The sequence below is a fragment of the Mustela nigripes genome, chromosome 7 (assembly GCF_022355385.1).
Source record: "Mustela nigripes isolate SB6536 chromosome 7, MUSNIG.SB6536, whole genome shotgun sequence".
NCBI classification, from domain to species: domain Eukaryota; kingdom Metazoa; phylum Chordata; class Mammalia; order Carnivora; family Mustelidae; genus Mustela; species Mustela nigripes.
This window is the reverse complement of record NC_081563.1, coordinates 97,692,860-97,709,519: the sequence shown is the minus strand read 5'-3', so window position 1 is coordinate 97,709,519 and position 16,660 is coordinate 97,692,860. Positions and strand designations below refer to the sequence as shown.

At 40.3% G+C, this 16,660-nt stretch overlaps 1 protein-coding gene and 1 pseudogene across 2 annotated transcripts in view; both read left to right on the top strand.

Annotated features, from left to right (window-relative positions):
• Positions 1–16,008, top strand: part of SEC23B (SEC23 homolog B, COPII coat complex component) — a 47,049-nt gene extending 31,041 nt beyond the window's left edge. For both annotated transcript variants that reach the window (XM_059406472.1, XM_059406471.1), the window contains exons 16-20: positions 734–895; positions 5,189–5,275; positions 7,235–7,390; positions 7,498–7,563; positions 14,909–16,008. In XM_059406472.1, coding sequence (XP_059262455.1) covers positions 734–895; positions 5,189–5,275; positions 7,235–7,390; positions 7,498–7,563; positions 14,909–14,998 — 561 coding nt within the window. In that variant the 3' untranslated portion in view covers positions 14,999–16,008. The remainder of the gene's footprint in view (positions 1–733; positions 896–5,188; positions 5,276–7,234; positions 7,391–7,497; positions 7,564–14,908) is intronic.
• Positions 4,234–4,358, top strand: LOC132022855 (U4 spliceosomal RNA; annotated as a pseudogene).
• Positions 16,009–16,660: the final 652 nt, after the last annotated feature.

Below are 16,660 nucleotides of genomic sequence, written 5' to 3'. Positions count from 1 at the left end.
AGAGCATCCCTCTCTTCCCTCCACCCTTGATGCCAGCGCAGCAGCCCGAGTCTTGAGCTTCGGCCTCTCATCCGTGACTGCATCTGGAGTCCCCCCAACTCTGGCCTCCTCATGCACATCTTTCAGACCCCAGTGGCTTGGGAAGCCTCCTGCTGCCACCCCCCGATCCCTGCCCCATCCTACTAGTACTTTCTTGTCTCGTGCTCACAACTTTTTACTGTGGCTGCCTGGAGTGTGCCTTTTCCTCACAGCACTGTGACCTCTCTAGAGCAGACATTCTGCCTGGAGCCTGGCCCAATGACTCCAGAAATAAATGCTGTTTTGCCTTTCCCCCTTCATGCAGAAGCTTTGATATATCCACAGGGTCCCTCTCCCTTTCTTAAAAATAATGTTTATGATTGAGGTAAAAAACACATAACATAAAATTTACTGTCTTAGCCATTTTTCAGTGTGCAGTTCAGTAGTTTTTAGTATATTCACTTTGTTATGCAACAGATCTCCAGAACTTTTTTTCCTGCAAAACTGAAACTCTGTACTAACTAAACAGCAGCTTCCCGTTTCCCTCTTCCTCCAGGCCCTGGTACTCTCATTGTACTTTCCGCTTACAGGAACTCAGGGGCCTTTGTCTAAGGTCTAGCTTCTGTTTCAGAGACCTAAGGCAAGCCTGCTGTCTGGATATCTAAGTTACAACTGTATGCCCTTGTCTCTCTTATTTTTTTCTTGGTAAATGCAGTTCATGTTCCATCTTAGAAGATCTCCATTTCTCCAAGTGTTTAACAACAGTCCTGACGAGTCGTCGTATTATAGACACCATTTTGCCCGACAGGATCTAACCCAGTCCCTCATCATGATCCAGCCCATTCTGTACTCCTATTCCTTCCACGGGCCGCCAGAGGTGAGGTTTATGTGAATGTTTTTGTCAAATATGGAATCACCTAATACGCGTTGTTGTTTTTTTTCCTAGCAAGTTTACTCTTAGAGCAAAGCTGTAAAAAACAAAAAAACAAAAAAAAAAAGAAAAAGAAAACTTGAAGTCTTTATAGTACTTTAACATTATTTCTGAGTATTGAAAAATACACGTAGGAAAAAGTCACAGGACCTATAAAGAAAGCTATTATCTGTAGAAGGCAGGATTACATGTTTAAAAAAAAAAAACAACTTACAAAATTACGTAGGTACTTTTCTTTTCCCAGTTACTTTGGCCCACTAATTCCATGTCTTGTGCCTGAAGGAAATCCTCTTACATACAGAAAAAACTTTGTTCAAAGAAATAGTGAAATGAACTATTATAATAGAAGATTAGAAAATAATCCCATGTCCATTATCACCACTGCTATTCAACATAGTACTAGAAGTCCTAGCCACAGCGATCAGACAACAAAAAGAAATTAAAGCATCCAAATCGGCAAAGAAGAAAAACTATCATTCTTTGCAGATGATATGATGCTATATGTGGAAAACCCAAAAGGCTCCACTCCAAAACTGCTACAACTTGTACAGGAATTCAGTAAAGTGTCAGGATATAAAGTCAGTGCACAGAAATCAGTTGCATTTCTTTACACTAACAACAAGACAGAAGAAAGAGAAATTAAGGAGTCGGTGCCATTTACAATTGCACCCAAAACCACAAGATACCTAGGAATAAACCTAACCAAAGAGGCAAAGAATCTATACTCAGAAAACTATAAAGTACTCATGAAAGAAATTGAGGAAGACACAGAAATGGAAAAATGTTCCATGCTGGATTGGAAGAACAAATATTGTGAAAATGTCTATTCTACCTAAAGCAATCTACACATTTAATGCAGTCCCTATCAAAATCCCATCCATTTTTTTCAAAGAAATAGAACAAACAATCCTAAAATTTATATGGAACCAGAAAAGACCTCGAATAGCCAAAGGAATATTGAAAAAGAAAGCCAAAGTTGGTGGCATCACAATTCCAGACTTCAAGCTCTGTTACAAAGCTGTCATCATCAAGACAGCATGGTACTGGCACAAAAACAGATACATAGATCAATGGAACAGAATAGAGAGCCCAGAAATAGACCCTCAACTCTATGGTCAACTAATTTTTGACAAAGCAGGAAGAAATGTCCAATGGAAGAAAGACAGCCTCTTCAACAGATGGTGCTGGGAAAATTGGACAGCCACATGCAGAAAAATGAAATTGGACTATATCCTTACACCATACATGAAAATAGACAAAATGGATGAAGGACCTCAATGTGAGAAAGGAATTCATCAAAATCCTTGAGAACACAGGCAGCAACCTCTTCGACCTCAGCCACAGCAACTTTTTCCTAGGAACATTGCCAAAGGCAAGGGAAGCAAGGGCAAAAATGAACTATTGGGATTTCATCAAGATCAAAAGCTTTTGCAAAGCAAAGGAAACAGTTAACAAAACTAAAAGACAGCTGACAGAATGGGAGAAGATATTTGCAGACGACATATCAGATAAAGGGCTAGTATCCAAAATCTATAAAGAGCTTAGCAAACTCAACACCCAAAGAACAAATAATCCAATCAAGAAATGGGCAGAGGACATGAACAGACATTTCTGCAAAGAAGACATCCACATGGCCAACAGACGCATGAAAAAATGCTCCACATCACTCGGCATCAGGGAAATACAAATCAAAACCACAATGAGATACCCCCTCACACCAGTCAGAATGGCAAAAATTAACAAGTCAAGAAATGACAGATGCTGGCAAGGATGTGGAGAGAGGGGAATCCTCCTACACTGTTGGTGGGAATGCAAGCTGGTGCAACCACTCTGGAAAACCGTGTGGAGGTTCCTCAAAAAACTGAAAATAGAGCTACCCTATGACCCAGTGATTGCACTACTGGGTATATATCCTAAAGATACAAACGTGGTGCTCTGAAGGGGGACGTGCACCCGAATGTTTATAGCAGCAATGTCCACAATAGCCAAACTATGGAGAGAACCTAGATGTCCATCAACAGGTGAATGGATAAAGAAGATGTGGTATATATACACAATGGAATACTATGCAGCCATCAAAAGAAATGAAATCTTGCCATTTGTGACGACGCGGATGGAACTAGAGGGTATTATGCTTAGCGAAATAAGTCAGTCAGAGAAAGACAACTATCATATGATCTCTCTGATACGAAGAGGTGGAGATGCAATGTGGGGGGTTGATGGGTAGGAAAAGAAAAAACGAAGGAAGGTGGGTGTGAGAGGGAGACAAACCATAAAAGACTCAATCTCAGAAAACAGACTAAGGGTTGCTGAGGGGAGGGGGGACGGGAAAAGGTGGTGGGGATATGGACATTGGGGAGGGTATGTGCTATGATGCGTGCTGTGAAATGTGTAAACCCGACTCACAGACCTGTACCCCTGGGGATAAAAATACATTATATGTTTATTTTTTAAAAATAAATTAATTTAAAAAAAAAGATTTGGCATACACACACACACACACACACAATGGAATACTATGCAGCCATCAAAAGAAATGAAATTTTTCCATTTGCAATGATGTGGATGGAACTAGAGGGGTATTATGCTTAGCGAAATAAGTCAATCAGAGAAAGACAACTATCTTATGATCTCTGTGTTATGAGGAAGTGGAGATGCAACATGGGGAGTTTGGGGGTAGGAAAAGAATAAATGAAACAAGATGGGATTAGAAGGGAGACAAACTGTAAGAGACTCTTAATCTCACAAAACAAACTGAGTTTTGCTGGGGACCGGGGGGTCGGGAGAGGGTAGAGGGGTTATGGACATTGAGGAGGGTATGTGCTGTGAAGTGTGTAAACTTGGCGATTCACAGATCTGTACCCCTGGGGCTAAAAATACATTATATGTTTATTAAAAAATTTAAAAATTAAAAAAGAAAAGAAAAGAATCCCAAGTGTTTAATAGTAGAAAAATAAGTAATCTAAGAAATATTTAAAGTTTATGGAATGTGATAAAATATTAAAATGTTACATGAAAGGGGCACCTGGCTGGCTCAGTTGGTATAGCATGAGACAGACCCTTGATCTCTGGGTCATGAGTTCAAGCCCCTCATTGGGTATAGATGTTACTAAAAAAGATAAAGTTACATGAAAAAAATCAAAATAGGAACTTTCCTAAATTATGTATTTTTTAGCATACAGGAATTAAAAACTATGTGAAAATAAATGATGAATATTTGTTGGACTTGGGTACAAATATTCAAATTTTCCTTAACAAGTACCTTACTTTTATTATTGAATTAGAGCTTTGCGCAGTGGCAGTATCGTAGCCAATGAGGCACGATTATTGCTAATTGAAAACTTATTATTGAATTAGAAATTCTAATAAAATGTATTCTGTAGGAAACTTTTAAAACTTCTATTAAAAGTTGTTCTTTTTCATGTAAGCATCACTTTTCCATCATCTACAGCAATAGATTTGAGAGAATGTGTTTCCAATAGATAAAATACATTTTTAAAATTTATTTATTTATTTATTTATTTGACAGAGATCATAAGCAGGCAGAGACAGGCAGACAGAGAGGAGGAAGCAGGCTCCCCGCTGAGCAGAGAGCCCGATGCGGGGTTCGATCCCAGCACCCTGGGATCATGACCTGAGCCGAAGGCAGAGACTTTAACCCACTGAGCCACCCAGGCGCCCCGATAAAATACATTTCTAACACAAAACTGAAAATGTTTGGGATTATCTGTGGTTCCTGGAGCAAAAGATGTTCTTAATCTCTCTCCCCAGTTGATGAGGGATTATTTGGAGGCTCTTTCTAATACAAAGTTGATACTTAGAACTTCTGGGTCGGGGAGCAGAAAGCAGGACTTTCTTTAAAAATGGAGAGAGCCGGGACGCCTGGGTGGCTCAGTTGGTTAAGCGACTGCCTTCGGCTCAGGTCATGATCCCAGTGTCCTGGGATCGAGTCCCACATCGGGCTCCTTGCTCGGCAGGGAGCCTGCTTCCCCCTCTGCCTCTGCCTGCCTCTCTGTCTGCCTGTGCGTGCTCGCTTTCTCTCCCTCTATCACTGGCAAATAAATAAATAATCTTAAAAAAAAAAAAAAAAAAAACCTTAAAAAAAAAAAAAAATGGAGAGAGCCATTGTGCCAGGTGCAGCGTTGGAGCTGTTGTGTAGACACCCCAAGTGTGGGGTTGAAGTGGTCGCTATGTGGGAACGGGGCAAGACCAATGCCTTCCCTCTCCCTTTTTCTTCAGCCAGTACTCTTGGACAGCAGCAGCATTCTAGCTGAGAGAATTTTGCTGATGGATACTTTCTTCCAAATTGTCATTTATCTTGGTGAGGTAAGAAGATACTAATTTCTTTCATTACTATTGTTTTGGCTTTCTTTTTATTAATTTAGATTTTTATGGCATTTGAAATAATTTGGGCTTAGAAGACCCACTGTTTATTAGAATCAGTATAGCAGTAAAATCTTTCTCAGGTCCCTGGGGTATTTGTATATTTAGTAATTTTAATTATATTTGTTGTAAATAAATCTCAGGTTGTCATTTTAAATCACTCTAAAATCCTTTAACTGGACACTATGTTCATTGATAAATTCTTTTCCTTCTGTTGTCCATTCTTTACCTTCAATAAATTGCTTTGGTGATTGACTTGACTTCCTAGTGTCTGTATACTAGATGTAATTTCAAATGTTCTGCAAAAGTATACATTGTTTTTCAGAATTCCCTTAATAACTTAGGATGAATTAGTTTTCCAATACTAATATGCATTTTATAGTTTTTAACTTTTTTCAACATATTAATACCCACTCTGCTAGTTGCTTGCCCATTGGGTGACCAACTGCTGTTCCCACTGGTTCCTATAGGAGCAATAATCATGATTTGCTTTCTGTGCCTTCAGCTGAGCTCTTAAAGACATTCTGACAACAGCCCCCATCCTGTTCGTTCACACATTTATTGAGTATATGTGCACGTGCATGCAAGTGATGGATTCAAAAGACGAAGACAGTGACATGGTTCTCACTCCCCAAAAGCCCCATGTCTACTGGTTGTGAGTGTTCTGATGAACTCTTGGAACCAAACAAGCTTATGGGCATTTCCTCTGTGCCACCATTCAGTCAGAAATTAAGACCCAGAAGATATTACTGGAAACTGAGAAGGGGAGAGCAGGCTGCAGAAGGAAGCACCTAAAGAGAATCCTCCCTCTGGTATCAGACTAAGGGTTTTGTAAAACCCATCGATCACTTGTTACATCCTCTAGCTCCATTTCCGCTGTTTTCTTTTTTAGTGTCCCCTAAATAACATGTGAAAACACTTCAGGTTATTTATAAAGCTGTACTAATCAGTCAGCGAATATTTCTTGATTTCCTGTGTGCACATGGCATTTTCTAGAGCTGTTGCCAATGGGGATAAAAGAGGGGGAGACACGGTGTCAGCTGAGGTGGGGAGATTGGCTTTACCTTCTACTCTATAGTATGCTGCCTTCTACTTGCCTACTGAACACCCACGCATGGATTCTCGCAGCTTTTCTCTCCTCCACCAAGAGTATCCCAACCCAGATCCCAGGGAATTTGGGGATGAGTCTTTGTGAGACTAGGCACTGGAGTTGGGTGTGGAGGTGTGCCCATAGAGAAGAGAAGGGGGGACAGACTCCACGTAGGAAGCCATTTCCCTACCAGCTGGAAGGACATGGGAAGCTGGACCCAGTGATGGCAGTGGAAATGGAAAGGCAGGACGGCTCCTGGGGACAGCTATACCCTGGGTGTGTTTTTTGTTTTTAAGAATTTAAACAGTCCTAAAGCAGAGGATTCTTTTTTCTTTTTTTTTTCTTTTTTTTAAATTATTTATTTATTTGACAGACACAAGTGGGCAGGCAGAGAGAGAGAGAGGAAGGAAGCAAGCTCCCCGCCGAGCAGAGAGTCCGACATGGGGCTTGATCCTAGGATCCTGGGATCATGACCTGAGCCAAAGGCAGAGGTTTAACCCACTGAGCCACCCAGGCGCCCCTGGGTGTTTTTAGCTAGTTGGTACGTACAGTTAGAAAGGGAAGAGGTGTGACTGATGGCTCTGACCTTTCGGGGAGAACTGTGTAGTGGGGGGTGTCCTGGCTGCACCTCTTTGCTTCCTCTACTTTAAGCAGAGGAAGTTCTCCTTTGCTACCTGCTGCAACTCGTCATTCTTGACATGGCTTCTTCCCCGAAACGAGTCATGGTGGGAGTGTTAGAATGTCAAGAATGTCAGAGAAGACTGTTGTTCCAGTGTTTCCACAGTGATTGTGTTTGGTTTATTTTGGTGCAGACCATAGCCCAGTGGCGTAAAGCAGGGTACCAGGACATGCCTGAGTATGAAAACTTCAAGCACCTCCTGCAGGCACCGCTGGATGATGCCCAAGAGATTCTGCAGGCGCGCTTCCCAATGCCACGCTACATTAACACGGAGCACGGAGGCAGCCAGGTGAGTGCGTTGAGTCCCAGCTCTTGTGTTCTGGTGGTTCCATGAACTTTTTTTCTACTACACTATATTAATGTCACTTGTAATCTTTAAATCTCTTGTTTTTAAAGGCTCGATTCCTTTTGTCCAAAGTGAACCCATCACAGACACACAATAACCTGTACGCCTGGGGACAGGTAAGAAATTGTCAGGTATCTGGGGAGGATGCCAGGCTCCTTTTTGAACACCTATTTACCAAGTTATCCTTTTGGCTTTAGAAGCAGAATAACTCAGGTATTTTGCTGGGGAGTGGGAAGGCTTTCTGTAACATAGCTGAGGCAGGAGGGAGTGCCTTGTGTGGATCCCCTTCTTTGACCAGAGGACAGAACTCTGTAGCGTGACCTGTATTTGGCTCTCTTCATAGACACAGCAGCATCTCCCCAGACTTCCTTTGCCCCCCTGACCCAGCCTCGACCCCACTTCTCTCTCCCAATGGTGTGGGGTAAAAACATCTGATCACCACTGGCTCTGTCTCCTCACTTTTCAGCCTCTGTCTCCTCCTTTATCTAATTATTTAACATAACATTTATTTAACTTATTTAACATAACATTTAGGTCTCGTCCTGTCTTTTTCTTTGACTGTTTTCTTGTAACATTTTTGAAAATTAAACTTTCCTTTGAGGCAATTGTAAATTTACAATCAGTTATTAGAAATAATACAGAGAGATTCCTTGTGCTCTTCACCTCCTGTCCCCCAGTGGGAACATCTTGCACAGCTGGAATGCAGTATCATTCAGGATATTGAAATAGATACGGTCCAGGTACACATTTCCTTCACCACAAGGATCTCTCATTTGCCCTTGTGTTAGTCACTCTCACTTCCCGCCTACCTCCACCTCTTCCTTAACACATGGCAACTACTGCCACGTTCTCCACTTCTATGATTTTGTCAAGAATATTATATATGTGAAATTGCATGGTATGTAACTTTTGGGGACTGGCTTTTTTCCCTCAGCATGATTGTCTAGAGATTCATCCAGGTTATTGCAGGAATCACTAATTTGTTTCTTTTTACTTGTGGAGTAGTATTCCATGGTATTGATGTATTGTGGGTGTTATCAGTGTACTGGAGTTGTTTATTGTTCACCCGTGGAAGGACATCTGGATGTCCTTCCTTCACAGTTCCTGGCTGTTAGGAGTAAAGCTACTAGAAATAGTCATGTACAGGTTTCTCATTAACCGAAGTCTTCCATTCTCCAAGGTAAATGCTCAGGATTACATTTGTTCAATGGTATGGTAATCACATGGTTAGTCTAAGAAACTGATGTTTTCCAGAGTGGACTGCCTCCTTCTACATCCCCACTAGCAATGTATGAGTGATCGATTTTCTCTGCATTCTTGCCAATATTTGATATTGTCATTATTTTGATTTCAGCTATTCCAGTAGGTGTGTACTGGTATACCATTATGGTTTTAAATTACATTTTCTTTTTCTTTTTTTTCAAGATTTTATTCACTTGACACAGAGAGATCAGAAGTAGGCACAGATGCAGGCAAGAGAGGGGAAAGCAGATTCCCCACTGAACAGGGAGCCCGATGTGGGGCTTGATCCATGACCTGACCTGAGCTAAAGGCAGACGCTCAACAGCTGAGCCACCCAGGCGCCCCTAAATTACATTTTTTTTCTCTCTTTTTTTAAGTTCTTTTTTTTAGATTTTATTTATTTGACAGAGAGAGGGGGATCACAAGTAGACAGAGAGGCAGGCAGAGAGAGGGGGGGGAAGCAGGCCTCCTGCTGAGCAGACAGCCTGATTCGGAATTCGATCCCAGGACCCTGAGATCGTGACCTGAGCCAAAGGCAGAGGCTTAACCCACTGAAATCTTTTGACCGTTGTATAAATGGGTTTTTGCTTTTCTTGCTGTTGAGTTTTGAGTTCTTTTTGTCAAATACGTAATTTGTAAATATTTTCTCTCACTTCTAGCTTGTCTGTATGTACATCTTTACAGGGTCTTTTGCAGAGCAAAAATGTTTAATTTTTATGAAATCCACTTTAGTAGTTTTTCCTTTTATGGATTGTGCTTTTGGTGCCAAGTTTGAGAACTCTGCCTAGCCCTGGGTCCCAAAGATCTGCCATATTTGTTTGTCTAATTTTACATTTCCATTTCAGTCTGTGATCCATTTTGAGTTAATTTTTGTGGGGTGCCTGGGTGGCTCAGTGGGTTAAGCCTCTGCCTTTGGCTCAGGTCATGATCTCAGTGTCCTGGGATTGAGCCCCGCATCTGGCGCTCTGCTCAGCAGGGAGCCTGCTTCCCTCCCCCCCCATCTCTCTGCCTACTTGTGATATCTCTCCCTGCAAAATAAATAAATTAAATATTTTTTAAAAATTGTGTGTGTGTGTGTGAGATGTGAGGCTTAGTTTTATTTTATGCATGTGGACGTCTAACTGCTCATACCATTTGTTGAAAGGATGTCTTGCTTCCTTTGAATTACTTTGTGTCTTCATCAAAGGTTAGTTGATCTTATTTGTGTGAGTCCATTTCTGGGTTTTCTGCTCTGTTATGTTGATCTGTGTTTCTATCACTCTACCAATAACACAGTCTTGATTACTGTAGCTGTATAGTAAGTCAGTCTTCAAATTTTCCGATTTCTCCAACTTCTTTTTCAAAAATGACTTAGCTATTCCAGTTTCTTTGCTTCTACATAAAAATTTTAGGATAATTTTGCTTATGTCTTTAAAAACTTGCTGGGATTTTGATAAGAATTACATCAATCTTCTGTATAGTTTGGGGGAGAATTGACATCTTTACAGTGCTGAGCCTTCCAATCTGTGAATTCATTTTGTCTTCCACTCTCTTTTGATTTCTTTCCTTAGTGTTAAATGTTTTCACATTTTTCTTTTTTTTTTTTAGGACTTGTGATTGGTATTGTAGCTTTGATGTCAGTGCCCAGGTGTTAATTACCAGTATATGTGTACAATTGATTTTTGTGTATTTATCTTATATCATGTGACTTTCCTGAGTCAGTACTTCTGGGAGGTTTTTTTGAGGTTCTTCAAGATTTTCAACATAGGTAATGATATCATCTACAAATAGAAAACAGCTTATTTTTTCCTTTCCAATGTGAATACCATTATTTCCTTTTCGTGTCTTGTTGTCTTTGTTTTCAGTTTCATCGGTTCTGTTGTAATCTTTTTTTTCTTCTGCTTGCTTTGGGTTTATTTAGAAATGTTGCTTAGTTTCCAAGTATTTGGAGATTTTATTATTTGTTGATTTTTTATTTTTTATTTTGATTCCATTGTGGCTGGAGATACACTTTCTATGACTTCGGTGCCTTTAAATTTGAAGTTTTTTTTATGGCCCAAACTGTGGTCTGTCTTGGCATATGTTCCATGGTCACCTGAGTATGTATTCTGCTGTTGTGCGGTAGAGTGTTCTGTAAATGCCTTTTAGATCCTGTTGATGGTGGTGGTGAGTTCTTACTGATTGCCCTGTCAGTTTATGAGTGTTGTCAGTTTAGGGTGTTGAAGTTTCCAACTCTAATCATGAGTTCGTCTATATGTATCTCCTTTGTTGTCTGTCAGTTTTTGTTCCTGTTTTGTAGCTCTATTGTTTATGTGTACACATCTAGGATTGTTGTGTTGGTTGGTTGATTTTATATCATTATATAATTTCTCCTTCTGTTGCTGGTCATTTTGTTTGCGTTGATGTCTGCTTTATCTGACATTAATAGAATTCACTATTTTCATGCAAAAAATATTGTTTGCATGTTATATCTCTTGCCATTCTTTACCTTTCAACCTATTTTTTTGTATTATATTTGAAATGAATTTATTGTAAATAACCCATGGTTTTTAATCTGCTCTGCTAATCTCCTAACTGCTGCATTTGGGCCATTTATATTTAAGGTAATTATTGATATGTTGGGACTTTCTGTTGTTTTATTTTTTGCTTTTCCATTTGCTTTCTCTGTTTTTCATTTCTCTGTTTTCCGTTTTCTGCATTCCTGTGGGTTACTTGAACATTTTTTAGAATTCCATTTTAACTCGTTTATAATGTTTTTGAGTGTATCTCTTTGTGTAGCTTTTAGTGGTTACTCCCAGTTGTAGATAATAGAGCATTATGTATTACCTTATATATGCATAGCTTATCACAGTTGACTAGAATCTTTTTGACCAATTCAAGTGATGTATAGAAAACTTAACCACTGTGCTTGGATGGCTCAGATGATTAAGTGTCTGTCTTGGGCTCAGGTCATGATCTCTGGGTCCTGGGATCAAGCCCCATGTCAGGCTCCCAGCTCAGCACGGAGTCTGCTTCTCCCTCTCCCTCTGGCTCTCCCCCTGCTCAGCCTCTCTTTCTCTCTCTCAGATGAATAAATAAAATCTTAAAAAAAAAAAAAACTTAACTCCCCTTTACATTCCTTTATCTTATCCCATTTATAATTGTCTTAAATGTTTCTTCTAAATGGATTAGTCGGTGCTAATAGTTTTTCTTCAGTCATGAAGCATAATTTATAAACTTCAAGAGAAGAAGCAAGTCCTATTATACTTCTCCATATTTTTGCTTACTGTGTTCTTTATTCCTTCTTGATATTCCAGGGTTCCTTCTTTATAATTTCCTTTCTGTTTAGAGAGCTTCCTTTAGCCATTCTTTTAGGTCTCCTGATGATAGATTCTTAGTTTTCTTTCATTTGAGAATCCTCATTTCCCCCTTCTTTAATGCAGGATATTTTTTCTAGATGCAGGATTCTGGTGGCAGCCCTATTCTTTGGGCATCTGAAAAATGTTTTGCTACTTCTCTTGGCTTCTGTGGTTTCTGATGAGAAATTCATTGTCCTTATTGCTTTTCCCTTATAGGTGAGAAGTCATTTTTCTCTAGCTGCTTTTAAGATTGTTTCTTTGTTATAAGTAATATGTGTTTGGTGTGGATTTCCTTGGATTTAACCTATTTAGAATTTGCTCAGCTTCTTGATTCTGTGTATTTATTTCTCTTGCCAAAGTTGGGTAGTTATCAGCCATTATTCTTTGAATACTTTTTCAGCCTATCCTCTTTTTCCTTTCTCTCTGGGACTCCGACGACATGAATGTCAGGTGTTTTGTAGTTCCACAGGTCCCTGGTGCCCTGTTCATTTTTTTCCCACTTATTTTCTATTTTTCAGTTGGGTAATTTCTATTATTTTATCTTCCAGGTCACTGATTATTGTCTCTGTTCCTTTTCTGCTATTGAACTTATCCACCAAGCTTTTTACTTGTTTCTGTAGTTTTCAGTTTTAAAGCTTTCCTTTGGGGCACCTGGGTGCCTCAGTTAGTTAAGCAACTGCCTTCCGCTCGGGTCACGATCCTGGAGTCCTGAGATCGAGTCCCCCATCAGTCTCCCTGCTCTGTGGGGAACCTGCTTTTTCCTCTGCCTGCCACTCCCCTGGTTGTGCTTGCTCGCTCTCCCTGTGTCAAATAAATAAAAATCTTAAAAAAAAAAAAAGAATAATAAAATAAAACTTTCCTTTGGTTCTTCTTTATCTACTTTCCTGAGAAATTCTTTGCTGAGGCTTTCTGTTTTTTCATTTGTTTCAAGTGTGTTTGTAATTGCTCACTGAAGCTACTTAGAAGTCTTTGTCAGATAATTCTAACACTGTCCTCAGTTTGGTGTTAATACCTGCTGTCTGTTTTTCATTCACTTTGAGATCTTGACTGTTGTTATAAGTGATTTTTGTTTATTTTTTGTTTGTTTGTTTAAAGATTTATTTATTTATTTTATTTGACAGACAGAGATCACAAGTAGGCAGGAAGACAGGCGGTGGGAGGGAGGGAAGCAGGCTTCCTGCTGAGCAGAGCGCTGGATGTGGGGCTTGATCCCAGGATCCTGAGATCATGACCTGAGTAGAAGGCAGAGGCTTTAACCCACTGAGCCACCCAGGTGCCCCGATGATAAGTAATTTTTTTTTTAATTAATTTAATTTTTTTTATGATTTTATTTATTTATTTGACAGAAATCACAAGTAGATGGAGAGGCAGGCAGAGAGAGAGAGAGGGAAGCAGGCTCCCTGCTGAGCAGAGAGCCCGATGCGGGACTCGATCCCAGGACGGTGAGATCATGACCTGAGCCGAAGGCAGCGGCCTAACCCACCGAGCCACCCAGGCGCCCAGTGATTTTTTATTGAAATGTGAACATTTTCATATTTGTTATGAGACTCTGGATCTATTTAAATAGGCTATTTTAGCTGGCTTTTAGTCACGCTGCTCTAGGAGGGAAGCTGGGAAGACATTGTTTCATTACTGCCAGATAGCAATCCAGGTTTTCCATTGGCCTCTTGACACCTGGGTGGGGGACAATTCATTGTTACTATTGGGTAGGAATGGGTGTTTCAGCCCCCCACCTAGTCTCCACTGATCCTGCTGTGGAGATGACCTTGTTAGTGTTGGGTGGTGGTGAAAGTGTGCACTGTCTACTAGGCTGCCTCTGATACCCAATGCAGGGGGCACAGAGGACATCTTCCTATTGCCAGGTCTGGGGGAGGAAATTCCCAGTGCCGTACTTGGCTTTCTCTGAACCCATCCTCATGGGCTCCCTTGTTACTGTCTTGTGAAGGTGGCCATCTTAGGTGCTCACTCAGTCTTTGCCAGTGTGTGTGGGGCCACAGTTTTTTCTAACATCTTTTGTCTTGCTAGGCTATGCTGGTCCTTTAACTAGAGAAAGTTGACTTTCTCTATGTTTTTTTCTGTGGCCGGTGATTGTTTGCCAGCCTTTCAGCTCCAGGTCTGGGATGTTTGAGGCAAAAAGGAAACCCAAGGAGCTCACCACTGTGTTGTTCCTTGGGATCCAGGGCTCCTAGTTTGTTTGCTCTCTTCTCCACCTTTTACAGTCTTCTTACATTTCTATTATATAAAATGTCCAGGGTTTCCAGTTGTACATGGTGGAAGGAATAGGGAAAAGTACAGGTACTCCTTCCCGGAAGGCATCTTATAAAATTTTAATTCTACTTTTTACAGATTTGAGCTCTTACTAGAATTCAAGGTTTCTATTCAGTTCTTTTCCCTTCACATTACATAAATCATGAGCATTTTCTGATAGTACAGATACCATCTTTTCAGTGGAGATCCTCATTTACTCATTTGTAAATATACTACCATACAAGCTTCTCTTGTAAGCAGGGCATGAAGAACATTGGGTTAGGTGCTGGCAGGGTGATGGGGAAGGTGAGACACAGGGTGTGTGGCCTCCAGGAGCTCATGTTTGATGGGTGGCCAGACTCTGGGCTGGTCTTCAGAACCATGGAGAGGATTAAAGCAGAAGGGTATATGCCCAAACTGTCTATAGTGGCAGGGGATGGCTTGACCTCAGTGGGTTGGAGAGGGGTTTTGTGAGGAAACTATGCTTCAGTTGATAGAACAGTTAGCTAAGCAGAGAATGGCAGTGGCGGGAGTCCTCCTAGCAGAGCAGGTAGCACTGTGAATGTTCTGAGGTGGCGGAAGCGTCCTTAGTAATTCATAAATGCTAACCAGCTTTTCAGATACCTACCAGTTAATCTTTACCATTAAATTTCAGGAAACAGGAGCACCCATCCTAACTGATGACGTTAGCCTGCAGGTGTTCATGGATCATTTGAAGAAGCTGGCTGTTTCCAGTGCTTGTTAAGCTAGAAGATGTGAGCAGAACATCAAAGAACACGTTGTATTGTGTTCACAATTGCTGATAATGGCTTAAAAACATTCCTTTCACTTTACTTGTGGGTTTTAATAAATAATCAAAGGAAGCATTGTATGTAACTCTTTAGATTATAATTTATTTGTATTCCTTATTTGTGCCCCTTTTCCTGCATCATCAAATGTTTTGGTACTTGTAGATGTTTATATACTTTTTGTATCCTAACTTTACTGTTACATAAAATCAAAGGTAATGTATTTTGGCAACTCATTTAGGTGAAAATCATAATGATCACACAGGAAATAAATCTGGATAAAGCAAGCGCTGGCTAAAATAATGCTAATACAAATTTGATTTCCTGAAGTCTCTATGTGTGTATGTGTATGTTTTTAGTGACTCCCCCAAGAGGTATTACCTGAACTTAATCCTCATTTTCTGTCTAAATGTTAAGTGAGGGAAAGGTTGAAATATGTGAAACTTGATCATCAAGGCAGAGCTGTCTGGAGTGCACTGTCCCTAACTCACATGTAAACAGCCCAGCCCAGGTGGCTGCTGGGGATCAGTGGCCCTAACAAAGTGGTAATGCAGTTATCTTGGGCATCAAGTAAAACAACTTAAACAGGTACTGGTGGTTGTTTTGTTTTGTTTTGTTTTTTAAAACTATGCATATACTACTTTGATTTAAAACAAACTTTATAATAACGGTTCCCTCCACTCCCTAAGCCTAGACCTACTCTTCAGAGAGAGATGGCTGGTTTTAACTTTTCTTTTCGAGTTATTTGTTGATGTTATCAGTGTTAGCCAGTGTCTCTCAATTCCCATTTTCCAGAATGAGGACCTTTCTCTGTAGCATCCAGTTTTGATGGACTGTACCTTTCTTTTTTTATTATCAAAATTGGTAAAATTTACATTCCGACCTGTTAACCATAGTTACGTCTTTTGTCTCAAAGTTCATTCTGAAAGTTGAAAACAAATAAAGATCATTTATATAATTGTGATAATGTTAGCAATGTCCTTGTTTGAGTCAGGTAGTATTACATTTTTCTCCATGGGTTTGCTGTCCCAGGCCCTACACCATTTGAAGGAAAATGTTCCCAGTGACAAAATCAGTCATTTACATTCTTATGTTCTAGCACTCCTCGGCTCGGTTTGCTTCTTTTTTGCATCATAACTTCGTGTATTTGTTGTTTTCCCTAGGAGTTTCTAATTTGGGGGCAAGTGATTTTTTAAAATTTTATTTATTCATTTGAGAGAGAGAGCATGAAAAGGGAGAGGGTCAGAAGGAGAAACAGGGAGACCAATGCAGGTACTCATTCCTGGGACTCCAGGATCATGACCTGAGCCAAAGGCAATCACCCAACCAACTGAGCCACCCAGGTGCCCTGAAGTCCATTCTTTAGAGATCACTGATCTCTCTAATCACCGCCCATCTGCTGACAAGTCATCCAGGAATTTGTTTTGTTTGGAAGCCTGGGTTCGTTCTACAATTCCTTTAATCCCATAAGTCATTTGCTGTATCTTAAGTTAATGGGAGATAATTCACTGAATCTATTCAGTCTTCATACTTAGCTTTGCCGAGTGTAAAATTCTAGCCCCCAAACAATTTTCTCTCAGAACTTTGGAACAATTTTTTCATTCACTTGACAAATATTT